The sequence below is a fragment of the Sinocyclocheilus rhinocerous genome, unplaced genomic scaffold (assembly GCF_001515625.1).
Source record: "Sinocyclocheilus rhinocerous isolate Xijiao unplaced genomic scaffold, SAMN03320098_v1.1 scaffold5590, whole genome shotgun sequence".
Lineage (NCBI taxonomy): Eukaryota > Metazoa > Chordata > Actinopteri > Cypriniformes > Cyprinidae > Sinocyclocheilus > Sinocyclocheilus rhinocerous.
Genome location: NW_015651549.1, coordinates 23,686 through 37,355, shown reverse-complemented (window position 1 = coordinate 37,355; position 13,670 = coordinate 23,686). Strand labels below are relative to the sequence as shown.

Genomic DNA, 13,670 nt, shown 5'->3' with positions numbered 1-13,670 from the left:
ATTTTGTCTTTAAGCATTTGGAACAAAATAATAAGCAACTCATGACTTCATCTGGGGTAATCAAACATTAGTAAGTGTTTAAGACCCACATTATTACCATTCAGTACGCAAGTGAAAACCCATGAAACATAAATGAAAATGAGTCATCCTCGCTGAGGTGATATTTCCAGTCAGTCGTGTTCCGATCCAGAGACCCTTCCTCATTTTCCATAGTTTTTGTGTAAATCAGTCACTGTGATGGTTTTGGCATAATGGTGGGGAACATATGACTCGATGGAGCTTTAGTCTACACGACGGGGCCCTGTGGGGATGGAGGGTGCCTCACCTACAATCTGTAAATCACAGCTGAAATAGCTGTGATGGAGGCTTAAAACATCATCTGTGTTGAACAGGTTACTCACTTTCACCATCACTCCATTGGGACCACTAAGAAAACATCCTGACAGACCACACATTCTCCTTCCACATCCTCATCCTATCTCTCCTATGATAATGAGGTGTTTTTAGCATCCAGACATACTTTTGTTTAGGTGAAGTGGGTCATATCTTTACCACATCCCTACCTTATCAATACAAGCCTCCATTAAGTAATCTGAAAAGGGGGTTACGCTAGATGAAGAAGAGGTTTCAAGAGGAACCATGGAGAGGGGCAGATGGGAGGGTGGGTATTTGTTGGATTTCTTGGTTGATCATAAATCTGTCTGGCAGGCTTTAACATAAAATAACATAAAATGAAAATTGCACTGCACTAGACATGTATCACAAGCAGGTGGACAGGCTGTGTAATTCAGCATTTGGAGAGCATATGAATGATGTTCAGTGTTTTGTATCAATATATTCTTAGTGAGGAGTCCATTGTTCCCAGTGAGACATGATTGCTATCGAACAGATTTGCTTTGAAAAGCCTAAACTACATGTTGAGAATGATATTTAAAGTGGTTTCCTGATGCAAATTCACTATTAGATAAGGTGCATAAGTACCTATAAAAAGGTAATCCAGCAAACATTTGAAGTGCCTAAATTGTATTTAAACCAACATATTGTGTCACATAGTCCTTTATTGGGTTTAAAAAATAATATTTCCAGTCTTTGAAGTTCCCTTTTCTCATTTTAAAGACATTCTTAAATAATTACTGCTAGCCATAATGTAGCTAGCACAAACAACACATTGTAGTCCACACATCTCTCTTAAATCTAAACGGAGAGCCATGCATGGCAGAAAGGGAAGCTGTTCTTAAATGAGGCAGTCCACGCACACACACACACAAGTAGGGTGATGGGCTTCATCTCTCTCTAAGGGGAGGGGGAGTGGCCACAATTGGCCAAGGCTTCAATATAAGCCTTTTGTATGGACCTCTGCGGAGCCCAATCTTTCTTGTGGCACAACTACCAACACCTACACCTCTTCATCGACAACAGCGGGAAGAAAGTATTTTTCCACACTCACCAGATTTATCACCTGATTGCGTTTTTTTCTTTCCCCCCATTTTTTGTTCATTTGCTTTTTCAGTCAAGAGGCCTTTAGGCTAAGAACAAAAAAGACAAGATGATCACTCTCTTTTCCTTTGCATTGGTGGTCTGTGCAAGCAGTCTACATGCCGAAGCACAAGGTAAGAACCACTTTTGATCCCTTCATGCATGAATGAATGAATGAATGAATGAAATTACGGTTCAGCTTGCACGTTTCTGTGTCTGTGCATATGAGAGTGTGGTAGATGAATGTAATACTGAAAAACTGCACAGCATAAATTGTAAAAAGTTGGTTATTTATTAAATCATCAGATGCTTAAGAGGATGAGGAATAAGACAAAAAATGATTTACCATGGTTGAACCTAATTTCCTCAATGCTATCACGTTGACGATGCAGACACAATGAACCAGATTTTAATTGTAATATTCCACTATTCATCTCTAAAAGACTCCTCCCACTATACACATGAACACACACCCACAGAGATTCAGCTCACCACAGTATTTCATAAGCTCTCAACCATCTGCTGCAAGGTAATTTAGCAGATGTTTAACAGTTGTTGACAGATAGTGGGGATTGTGAACCATCACCGAATAGACTGTGTAAAGTGGCTCTGCTGTTCACATCTGAGTGCAGATCTAATACATTTCCTTGAGGGTAAATGCGAGATTGGCTTCTGATGGCCAGTGATGTCAGGAGCATATTGGTACCTGAAGATACATGCAGTGGACCTTTTTATTCCCAGTATGCAACTGTATGGGCGTTGCCAAATCCTCTGAATTTACACTGATGGTACTGAATGTATGTATCTGGCAGGAGCTACAGCAAGATTAACAGCCCCTGAAAATGTAAGGAGCCCCTTACTGAATGCAGTCCTTTTCATTCTAAGATAATGGTCTGTAAAGTGATGGGTTTGCATGGATTGGGTTAGGCTGGGGCTGATGGAGAAGAAGTGGGGACTGGAGGAAGGAGTGAAAGTTTTATATGGTTTTGGGCTCTTAGATACTGCTCAAGATGGGCCCGATTCATAGAAGCTCTGTTCAAGATATAATGCAGCCATTAGTCAGGCATGGTTGAGTAGGGGGTGTGTGAAAAAGAAAGAGGATGGCTTTGTGTGTGATGGGTGAGAGAGAGAGAGAGAGAGAGAGACCCTACATATTATTAATGCATGAGGATGGTTACGATAGAGGGAGTGCCGTCCAGCTGTGTGCAATATTTCATGTTCATGCCTCATACTGACCTCTGCTTGCTCAGCAAAGTGAAGTTTATCCATCAAGACTGTCATACTGGGAGGGAACGATTCCATATGACACTTTTATACACAGACATGAAGCCCTAATCAGTGTGTTTGCATGCATTTAGAGTTGTGTACCTCACACAGAGCATCATTTTGTGTAAAGGGCTCCAACCCAACGTTTTATGCAGCAGATGTGTTCAAGATGCCAATGGGGCCCAAACGTGTATTAAATGGCTATGTTGAATTAATGTTTCATGTAAATTTATAGCATCCTCTCTGTTTATGTTTCAGTTTACAAATGTGTCTGATGACTTTTTTTTTTTCTTACTGCTTGAATGATCATTTGGAGTCTTTTCTTTTTATATATTTTTATATATGACAAGCATTGATTTTATTCATATATGTTAATTTCGTCATTTTAATATGTTTTTCTTACAAAAATGTACCTTTTTTCTAAATGATTTTTATTGAATTAACAATTAATATTATTCAAAATATATATTAATTATTGCCATTTGTTTTAATTATTTTAAAATGTTTTATTTATTATTATAAAAATGTATATTATTACTACATTATCAGGACCCCTGCAGTCATGATTATGCAAGTTTTAATAACATTCTCAATTACAGTTTTTGTAATCAATCAATCAATCAATATGTCCTTTTATGTTTAAATATTTATCCTGTCTTAAACCAAATTGTTGAGTTCTTAAATGGTGGGAAAGAGGCACTTTTAAATATTTAAACCGCCTCCATTCTGACGTTCAAGAGTAAACACTTTCCTTGTGTTTGCTTACAAGAGCAGGGTGGGTGGAGATGGGGGATGGGGGTCTCATGGGGACTGGTGGGAGTCGTGTATATGGAGAACATTATCAGGTAGTGGGTTTGGGGTGATATTTGAGAGTTGTGTAACATTTTTGCAAAATCTCACCTACAATGATGTACATGTATTTTGCCGACAAAGAGATATGGAGACCAAATCCAAAAAGCCTAGTTATGAATTTTGTCATCTGTTCCTTCTGGTTCCAGTTTGTAACTTTGGCACACTGTCTCCTACATGAGATATTATTAGGAAGAAAGTGAGAGAGTGCATGACTCACAGTGTAAAGTATATGGAGAACATTATCAGGTAGTGGGTTTGGGGTGATATTTGAGAGTTGTGTAACATTTTTGCTAAATCTCACCTACAATGATGTACATGTATTTTGCCGACAAAGAGATATGCTTTTGGTTTCTGTACCCAATATTTAAAAAATTTACAAATGTAATAAAAATATAGGTATCGGCATCGGTATCGGCAAGTACCAAAAATAAAAGTATCGGTATCGGGCGAGTACTGGAAAAAGTGGTATCGGTGCATCCCTAATGGAGACCAAATCCAAAAAGCCTAGTTATGAATTTTGTCATCTGTTCCTTCTGGTTCCAGTTTGTAACTTTGGCACACTGTCTCCTACATGAGATATTATTAGGAAGAAAGTGAGAGAGTGCATGACTCACAGTGTAAAGTGTAAAAAGGGATCAGATGTGGGGTGTTAATGAGTGTAAGGGCTCAGTTTTAATTACTTCTAGAAAAAGAGGAAACTCTCTCATCATCTGGTCATAATGTGAATGATGTGCTGTAATTAAAAGTGGAAACAGTATAGTTTAACATGGCTTCTGATCCATTAAACAATCAGATGTTAAGCCCATGTATACTCATTCTGAGCACAGTTTAAACACGTTACTATATCTGGAAAGGTTCCAGCTCAGCTGAGTGAGAAGTAATAGTAGACTAAGTTAAGGCAAGCAGAGGGTAGAAAGTCTTGAGTGCCTGCTAATGAGTCCCATATTTGTTTCAAACATGTGGGAAAGGTTTTCCTCCGGATACACTGCATTGGAATGTTAATGTTAGTTGTAGAACATGCTGGTCAGAAGCACAAATGCCTGAGGCTGTCAGAACTAAGGCTAAGAACTGCTCTGCGGAAGTCACAGGCTGGAAGACAATGTGATTGAAGATACTGTACATAAACTTCCACTTCGTGGTAAAACTAAAGATTGTCTAGAGAAATTGAGAAACAGAATGGATTCTTTGAAAGTTGTAATGTTTTTGGTAACACTTTACAATAATGGTTTAATACATTGAAATTAATGCATTAGATATCATGAATTAAGACAGAGAAGTCGCTTATGCTGACCAAGGCTGCATTTTTCATCAAAAATACAGTAAAAACAGTAATATTGTGAAATACTACAAATATGAGTGTTACCAAAAAAACATTACAACTTTAAAATAATCCCATCATTCTGTTTCTCAGTTTCTCTAGACAATTTTTAATTTTACCAAGCTCTTCAGAGAGTGTTGAGAACAGCTGAGCTCATTACTGGTCATAAACTCCTGGCCTTAAAGGACATTTCCCAGACCCCCTGCTTGAGAAAGGCCCGCAGCATCATCAAGGACTGCACTCACCCTGCTCACCACCTGTTTGCTTCAATACTGTCCGGATCTGATCACGGACAACCAGGCTGAAGAACAGCTTTTACAGTGTTGGGAAGTAACTAGTTACATGTAACGGAATTACATAATTTAATTACAAAATAAAAGTAATTGTAATCAGTTACAGTTACTAAGAAAAAATGTGTAATTAAATGAGTTACTTATGAACATGTTAAGGATTACAAAGGGGGTTACATCTGATTTTTTTTCACACACACTCCCACATACATTGATTTCTTTCATAAATTGCAGTAACTGCAGTAAAATATGAAACACCAATGTTTCAGGAGTTTAGAATATGCTTATTTTATAACTCTTTTTATTTCCTTTATGGGTTTATGTAGCTATGCTTCATTTTTTAAGATGAACTGTTTTCTCCAAGGCATTGTTAGATTCCAGACAGTGTTTCCTGTCATAGGATTTACAAATATTTGATTTCAAAAACAGTATCATAGCTAATAAAATATTTCTTGTTATGATTTTAAATATGCATTTAACCTCAGAATGATTTTAAAGTAAGTCTGATTTTGTGGTGGCTGTGCTTCAAAGGGGACATCGGATGCCCATCTTCCACAAGTTGGTATGATTATTTAGGGTTTTCATTAAGGTCTGCAACATACTTTGGTTCAAATTCCTCACAACACCCTTTTTTTACCTTGCTCTGTTTACATCGGCTTGTTTCGGGGCATGTCCCTTTAAATGCTAATGAGCTCTGCTCACCGCCCCTTTCTTCTGTCAAAGAGCAAAGGCGATTTGCAAATAATCATAAAAAAAACATGCCTTAAATTGTCCCTCATTCAGAAAGCAGTCTGGAGTAAAATTACTTGCGCAGACATAAATGAATTTAGGTGTATTCGGTGGTGCATTACCAGCAAAAACAAAACTAATGCACTGCGTCCTCAGTGGCTCTGATGTCAGGAAAAAAATAACACTCTTACGTTCTTCTACATCACAAAACCACAAAACACCTGCATCGCTTACAAGACATTGTCGCTACAGCTGCTTGAGCGCGGAGAGAATGATGGACTTCGTACAACTGGCTGAGGGCGAAAATATGCTAATACGGGACAGTACGTCAGCGGTCGTGGGAGGGGCCTGAGCAAATATGACATCATACTGCTCAGAAAATCAAAACGGCTGGGTAATTGTGAATGTTTAGGTTTTGGGGGGATTAAAAAAAAAAGGAGTGAATGGATTTTTATCATTGGGTAAATTAATTAACAGTGCATTGAAGGAAACAAAATAACTAATAAACGATTAACAATTTTTGTTGTTGTTGTACTGGTACAACAGCTGCATCACATTTACTAAATCTATATAATTTATGCATAGTATCTAACAAATAATTAATTAATTTATAGGGTGGTTGTGTCCACACACTGCTAAGATACATTTATGCAAACCATGTAAAAGTGAATTTTGCATCCAATGTCTCCTTTAAAATGTAAATATTATAATCTTAATTCAAGTGATGAAGTATTTCGAAAGTCTGACAGGAATCAGTGTTCACAGTTGAGTACTACTGTAAGATTAACCCTGCCTGGTTTATGTTTGAAAATGATTAACAGTTGAAAACATTAGAAATTTAGAAAAAGTAATCAAAAAGTAATCAAATGTAATCAGTTACATTACTTTAATAAAGTAATTGAAAAGTTACACTACTTATTACATTTTAAGTAGGGTAACTTGTAATCTGTAACCTATTACATTTCCAAAGTAACCTTCCCAACACTGAGCTTTTATCTTCAAGCCATCAGACTTCTTAACAGCCAGTAGTCCTTCATCCAACTCTGCAACTTCTGACACATAATAACTGCCACTTTTAACAATTGACACTGTGACATCTGTGATTTGTTTTCCCTTTTTTTCTTGTATTTGTTGTACTGTGTTAATGTATTTGTTACTGCTGCCTTTGTATTTATTATCTCAGTACTCTTACTAAGGACTCTCATATATTTGTTTACTGCCACTTATTTATATTGTACTTATTTATTGTCTTGCCTACAAAATAGCACATGCCACTTTGATATGCCAATGCCCTCCACCTGTCCGTGCCTAATCGTATATGGTATATGGCTGTTAAAATTACTGTAATTCTGAGCCTCGTCACAAGCATTTCAATGTCCAGTTCCCCAGTGTAACTGTGCAAATGACAAATAAATGCCTCTTGACTATTATTGCGGTTTAAAATAAGTGTTGTCTATTTTAAATATATTTAAAATGTAATTTATTCATGGGATGGCAAAGCTGAATTTTCAGCAGCCATTACTCCAGTCTTCAGTGTCACATGAGCCTTCAAAAACCACTGTTATATACTGATTTGGTGCTCAAGAAACATTTCTTATTATTATCACAGTTGAAAACAGTTGTGCTGCTTAATATTTTTGTGGAAACCATGATACAGTTTTTTGATTAATAGAAAGTTCAAAAGAACAGCATTTATTTGAAATAGAAATCTTTTGTAACGTTATAGATGTCTTTACTGTCATCTTTGATCAATTTATTATTCAAGTGATGAAGGATTTTGAAAGTCTGGCAGTGATCAGTGTTGAGTACTACTGTAAGATTAACCCTGCCTGGTTTATGTTTGAAAATGATTAACAGTTGAAAACATTAGAAATTTAGAAAAAGTAATCAAAAAGTAATCAAATGTAATCAGTTACATTACTTTAATAAAGTAATTGAAAAGTTACACTACTTATTACATTTTAAGTAGGGTAACTTGTAATCTGTAACCTATTACATTTCCAAAGTAACCTTCCCAACACTGAGCTTTTATCTTCAAGCCATCAGGCTTCTTAACAGCCAGTAGTCCTTCATCCAACTCTGCAACTTCTGACACATAATAACTGCCACTTTTAACAATTGACACTGTGACATCTGTGATTTGTTTTCCCTTTTTTTCTTGTATTTGTTGTACTGTGTTAATGTATTTGTTACTGCTGCCTTTGTATTTATTATCTCAGTACTCTTACTAAGGACTCTCATATATTTGTTTACTGCCACTTATTTATATTGTACTTATTTATTGTCTTGCCTACAAAATAGCACATGCCACTTTGATATGCCAATGCCCTCCACCTGTCCGTGCCTAATCGTATATGGTATATGGCTGTTAAAATTACTGTAATTCTGAGCCTCGTCACAAGCATTTCAATGTCCAGTTCCCCAGTGTAACTGTGCAAATGACAAATAAATGCCTCTTGACTATTATTGCGGTTTAAAATAAGTGTTGTCTATTTTAAATATATTTAAAATGTAATTTATTCATGGGATGGCAAAGCTGAATTTTCAGCAGCCATTACTCCAGTCTTCAGTGTCACATGAGCCTTCAAAAACCACTGTTATATACTGATTTGGTGCTCAAGAAACATTTCTTATTATTATCACAGTTGAAAACAGTTGTGCTGCTTAATATTTTTGTGGAAACCATGATACAGTTTTTTGATTAATAGAAAGTTCAAAAGAACAGCATTTATTTGAAATAGAAATCTTTTGTAACGTTATAGATGTCTTTACTGTCATCTTTGATCAATTTATTGTGTCCTTGCTGTACAACAGTATTCTTTTCCAAAACAAAAAATGATTTTGAATGCTTTGAATAATTTGGCAAAATGTATTTGTAGACATTTCAAACCATCGGGAAAATGAGAGACTGAATGGTGCCTTAAGCTAAATCTAATCATGTCTGCTGTGTAATCGACACTTTGATGGTGGGGTATAGCCAGCCAGGAGAACTCTTGGGTCGGTTTTAGTTTCCCTGATATCCATCAAATGTTCCATCGAGAGCTGTGATGGATTGGGGCCTCCAAGACTCAAATAGAGATCAGGAAACATCTTAAGGGACTGGATGAGACAATTATGCCCCTAACCACAAGCAGACATAGCAACTACTAGACTACCAGAGATATAGACACAACATCTGTGAGCAAAAAGTTGAGCTTTATGGGGGGAATATCCGTCTTCATTGAAACAAAATAGGAGAAGGATGTCTGTGGGTCCCACGTGTATGTACAAGCACACCATCTGATTCCAGTGAATCATAATTAGATTATTTCTTTGGCTAAGATTTGTGTGGCACTGTGTTTTTCTTTTGCGAAAACTGTAGGCTTCTTCAAAACATTAAGACAAAATATATGGATAGCCATTAAATCAAACCAAATGGTAGTTTGTAACATTATAGATGTCTTTACTGTCATCTTTGATCAATTTATTGTGTCCTTGCTGTACAACAGTATTCTTTTCCAAAACAAAAAATGATTTTGAATGCTTTGAATAATTTGGCAAAATGTATTTGTAGACATTTCAAACCATCGGGAAAATGAGAGACTGAATGGTGCCTTAAGCTAAATCTAATCATGTCTGCTGTGTAATCGACACTTTGATGGTGGGGTATAGCCAGCCAGAAGAACTCTTGGGTCGGTTTTAGCTTCCCTGATATCTATCAAATGTTCCATCGAGAGCTGTGATGGATTGGGGCCTCCAAGACTCAAATAGAGATCTGGAAACATCTTAAGGGACTGGATGAGACAATTATGCCCCTAACCACAAGCAGACATAGCAACTACTAGACTACCAGAGATATAGACACAACATCTGTGAGCAAAAAGTTGAGCTTTATGGGGGGAATATCCGTCTTCATTGACACAAAATAGGAGAAGGATGTCTGTGGGTCCCATGTGTATGTACAAGCACACCATCTGATTCCAGTGAATCATAATTAGATTATTTCTTTGGCTAAGATTTGTGTGGCACTGTGTTTTTCTTTTGCGAAAACTGTAGGCTTCTTCAAAACATTAAGACAAAATATATGGATAGCCATTAAATCAAACCAAATGGTAGGAAATTAGTTTAATATAACTCAGTGTAATTACATCTTGAGTCAAGTCAAGTAATAATAATAAAAAAAAGTAACTAAACTCTAAAGTCTTGTATCCTGTCCTTGTAAATCTAAAATAAAATAAATATAGTAGACCTTCTGTGAACTAAGGCTTTTCTTTTTGTTTTATTTCAGATGGTGGATCAAGAACCAAGGTCTACGCCAACCTAGGTGACAATATCACTCTGCCCTGCAGACTGGAAGGTCAGTCCAGTTTGTTCGGGAACAGAATCAAGTGGGCCAAACTTGAGGATGACTCTTCAGAAACCAATGTGCTCATCTCCATGGGGGCCCACAAGAAGACCTATGGAAATTTCCAGAACCGCGTTTACCTGTTGGAGGTGGATGACAATGATGCTACCTTGGTTATTACAGACCTAGATCTTAACGACTATGGCACATACAGCTGCGAGATCATCAACGGCATGAATGACAAGATTGTTGAAGTGGACCTTGAATTGCAAGGTAACTTTATTATTTCATGATGTCATATAAGTTATCATTTCACTGTAACATGTATATTTATTCATTTAGCAGGCTCTTCTCCTCCAAAGTCACTTACTAATGAAAATTAAACATAATAAACAGCCAAATGGAGATAAAACAGTAGAGATTTTCCATATGTCTCTGTAGTGGCATATATGCACTGCAACACATTGCCATTGCTGTATAAACATATTTCATTCACTCTCTACACCCTCTTCATAAGTCATATTTGAGCTGTTCATTTCAGTAAATAGTCTTCAACATTAGCACTTGAAATGTGAAGACACTCTCGTACTCTTCTTTCAACACTTGTTTTTGCCACTTATCATTTGCTCATTCTCCATTAATATCCTGTAGTTCTTGCTCTTGGCCATGACCACCATTGCAGACTTGGCTCCAGAGAAACAAATGGGATCTTTACACAGAGAAGTGAGGTGCATGAGCATAATGAAACAGGCTGTCACAACTAGCCATTGTTAACTTTGGAACAATGGAGTCTAAGATTGAAAAGCCAAAGCCCTGCAAGTAATTTTCTCTCTGATTTTTTTTTTCTCTTTAAAGAGAGAAATAAAATTTTAAACATAAATTTTTTTTATGTACCACATAAAACTTTTCAACTAAGCAGGGAGGCTCTTAGAAAACTAAAGCTAAGGCTTTCACTGATATCGCTCTTATTCATTCATTGGGGTGAAAAAAATATGTTCATCAAAACAGCCCTTATGTTATACTCAGTTGAACTTTTCCTTAGGGGAAGATTCATTTTCTTTCACAGGGGTTGTTTTCCCATACTCCCCTCGTCTGGGGCGGTACAACCTCAACTTCCAAGATGCTGAGACCGCATGTCTGGAGCAGGACGCTGTGGTCGCCTCCTTCGAGCAGCTCTATGGGGAATGGAGAAATGGGATGGATTGGTGCAATGCTGGCTGGCTCAATGACGGAACCGTGAAGTACCCCATCACCAAACCCAGAGAGCCCTGCGGAGGCGTGAGGACCTCAGCTGGACTGAGAAACTATGGCCGACGGGACAAGTCCAACAGCCGTTATGACGTGTTCTGCTTCACAGCCAGCCTTAAAGGTGAGTTCATCAATTCAATTCTAGTATAAAATGGAGCATATCATTTAGTAGTGTCTGTGTCCACAACCATGAAACTCTTTGTTTTACATCACAGGACGCTTTTACTATCTGATCCAGCCCAAGAAGCTGAACTTTGATGAGGCCGTTAACACGTGTAAGAGAGATGGAGCTGAGATCGCAAAGGTGGGCCATATATATGCTGCCTGGAAACTGCAGGGATACGACCGCTGTGATGCCGGTTGGCTGGCTGACGGTAGCGTTCGTTATCCGATCTCCAGGCCTAGGAAGAACTGCAGTCCCACAGAGGCTGCGGTTCGCTTTGTTGGCTTCCCCGATAAAAAGCAGAAGCTGTATGGTGTCTACTGCTATAAACCTCAGCCGTGAAGCTCTTCACGTCACATCACCAGCCAAAGAGCAACAATACACAGGTTTCCACTTCCACACTTATGAAGGACTTTTTGCATGAACTAGCCATAACTGTGACAATTATAGAGAGGATACTGTAAAGACCACACATTCTCAATATTAACGTAAACAGTTATTTTATCTACCATATACATTTTATATAGATTGTACACCACATGTATGCACAACAAATTGCATTCAGAAAGGATATTCAGCTGGAAGGAAATTTGAAGTCACAGCATGTTGATCAAATCCCCTTTTAGTAGGTTAAGTGTGAGTTTGTCAAAAATCTCCATTGTGATATTGCAATAAAATATTTAAATATTACTAAATAGTATAAACTTGACAGAAAGTTTTTGAAACTTGCCCAAACAGAAAAGCAAAGGCATCGTAAATGGACCTGACACCTTTCTTTTTCTAAAACACTTTTGTGATCTTACTCAAATGCTAATTTCTTGGTGTATTAATTAATGTTCTGAACTGTGATCTTATTTTATCTGTTGAAATATAAAATGAATGTGTTTGGCCTGTTGTGTTACAAGGTTTTATATTCATAACTAATTATATTGTTTAATTGTAACACTCATTCCTCATGTCTACTCTTTGTTTGAAATATTGTGATGTATTTTCTTACCTATCTAATCATGAGAAGCTTGTTATTTTTCAGTTCTTATCTTTGATGGCCTTGAAGTTTTTAAAAACTGTTTAAATGTGTCTGTCCCTGCATAGATTTTGACAAGTATTTCATCACAAACAGTAACAGAATTTGACAGACTGCTAATGATGAATTTAACTTTGTTATATGGCAGAGAACTACAAAGATAATTTACACTGAGCGATTATTTTAGGACCCAGTTGTATATTCAACTAACTTCAAGACTAACTTGAGCCTGCTTAAGTGTAGATATGAATAAGTCTAATATTGTAATGCTGTGAGAAAGAGGTACAGCACTAAAAGCCATGTACAACATCATGCCTAAGTTTGATTCTAACAGTAACCTTGGAATGTTGTGACAGGCATAGTGTGGACGACTTTAGATAATGAGATCTGTTTACTGATGAACGAAACATCTATTACTTGCCACTTTGTAATGATATATGTTGTTTATGAGAGGGGAAAAGATTCTCCACTTAATAACTCCACAGTGCACATAAGTGACATTTTGCTTGATTTTGTCTTTTTTTTTATGCACAAAATTTCTTTTTTTGAAAAATCTGAAATGCATTGTATGGTTTATGAATCAAAGCACATTTTAAATGAAAAATAAAAACCCATTAAAACATGAAATGGCTTTTGTTTTACTCTCCAGTATGCTGTGATAATTCTACAGTGTCTATAACTATGGATTTTGAAGGCCCAGAAGCTGAGAACACAGTGTTCATTGTAGTATGAATGCCAGCTTGGCTAGGCATGGCCTAAATTTCCCAACACATACTATTAAATTAAATTGAAATAAACTGATTGCATAGTATCTACTATTGCTTTTGATAACATAGAGTTATTATCATGTTACAGATATTTTGTATCTAAACCATTATGCATTTCCATCATTGTAATGAATTAATGATAGATAATTCCTATATGTGTGTGTGTGTGTGTGCGTGCGTGCGTGCGTGTGTGCGTGCGTATGAGGTTATTGT

General features: G+C 36.9%; 1 protein-coding gene across 2 annotated transcripts; it reads left to right on the top strand.

Moving 5' to 3' along the window:
• Window positions 1–1,374: 1,374 nt before the first annotated feature.
• Window positions 1,375–13,312, top strand: LOC107713052 (hyaluronan and proteoglycan link protein 1-like). Of its 2 annotated transcripts, none has more exons than XM_016518471.1 (4): window positions 1,375–1,610; window positions 10,199–10,528; window positions 11,322–11,624; window positions 11,719–13,312. In XM_016518471.1, exons 1-4 carry the CDS (start codon window positions 1,547–1,549, stop codon window positions 12,006–12,008), a joined length of 987 nt encoding a protein of 328 aa, XP_016373957.1. In that variant the 5' UTR covers window positions 1,375–1,546; the 3' UTR covers window positions 12,009–13,312. The 2 variants fall into 2 exon arrangements, with proteins under 2 accessions (XP_016373957.1, XP_016373956.1); XM_016518470.1 differs by having other exon boundaries at window positions 11,298–11,624.
• Window positions 13,313–13,670: the final 358 nt, after the last annotated feature.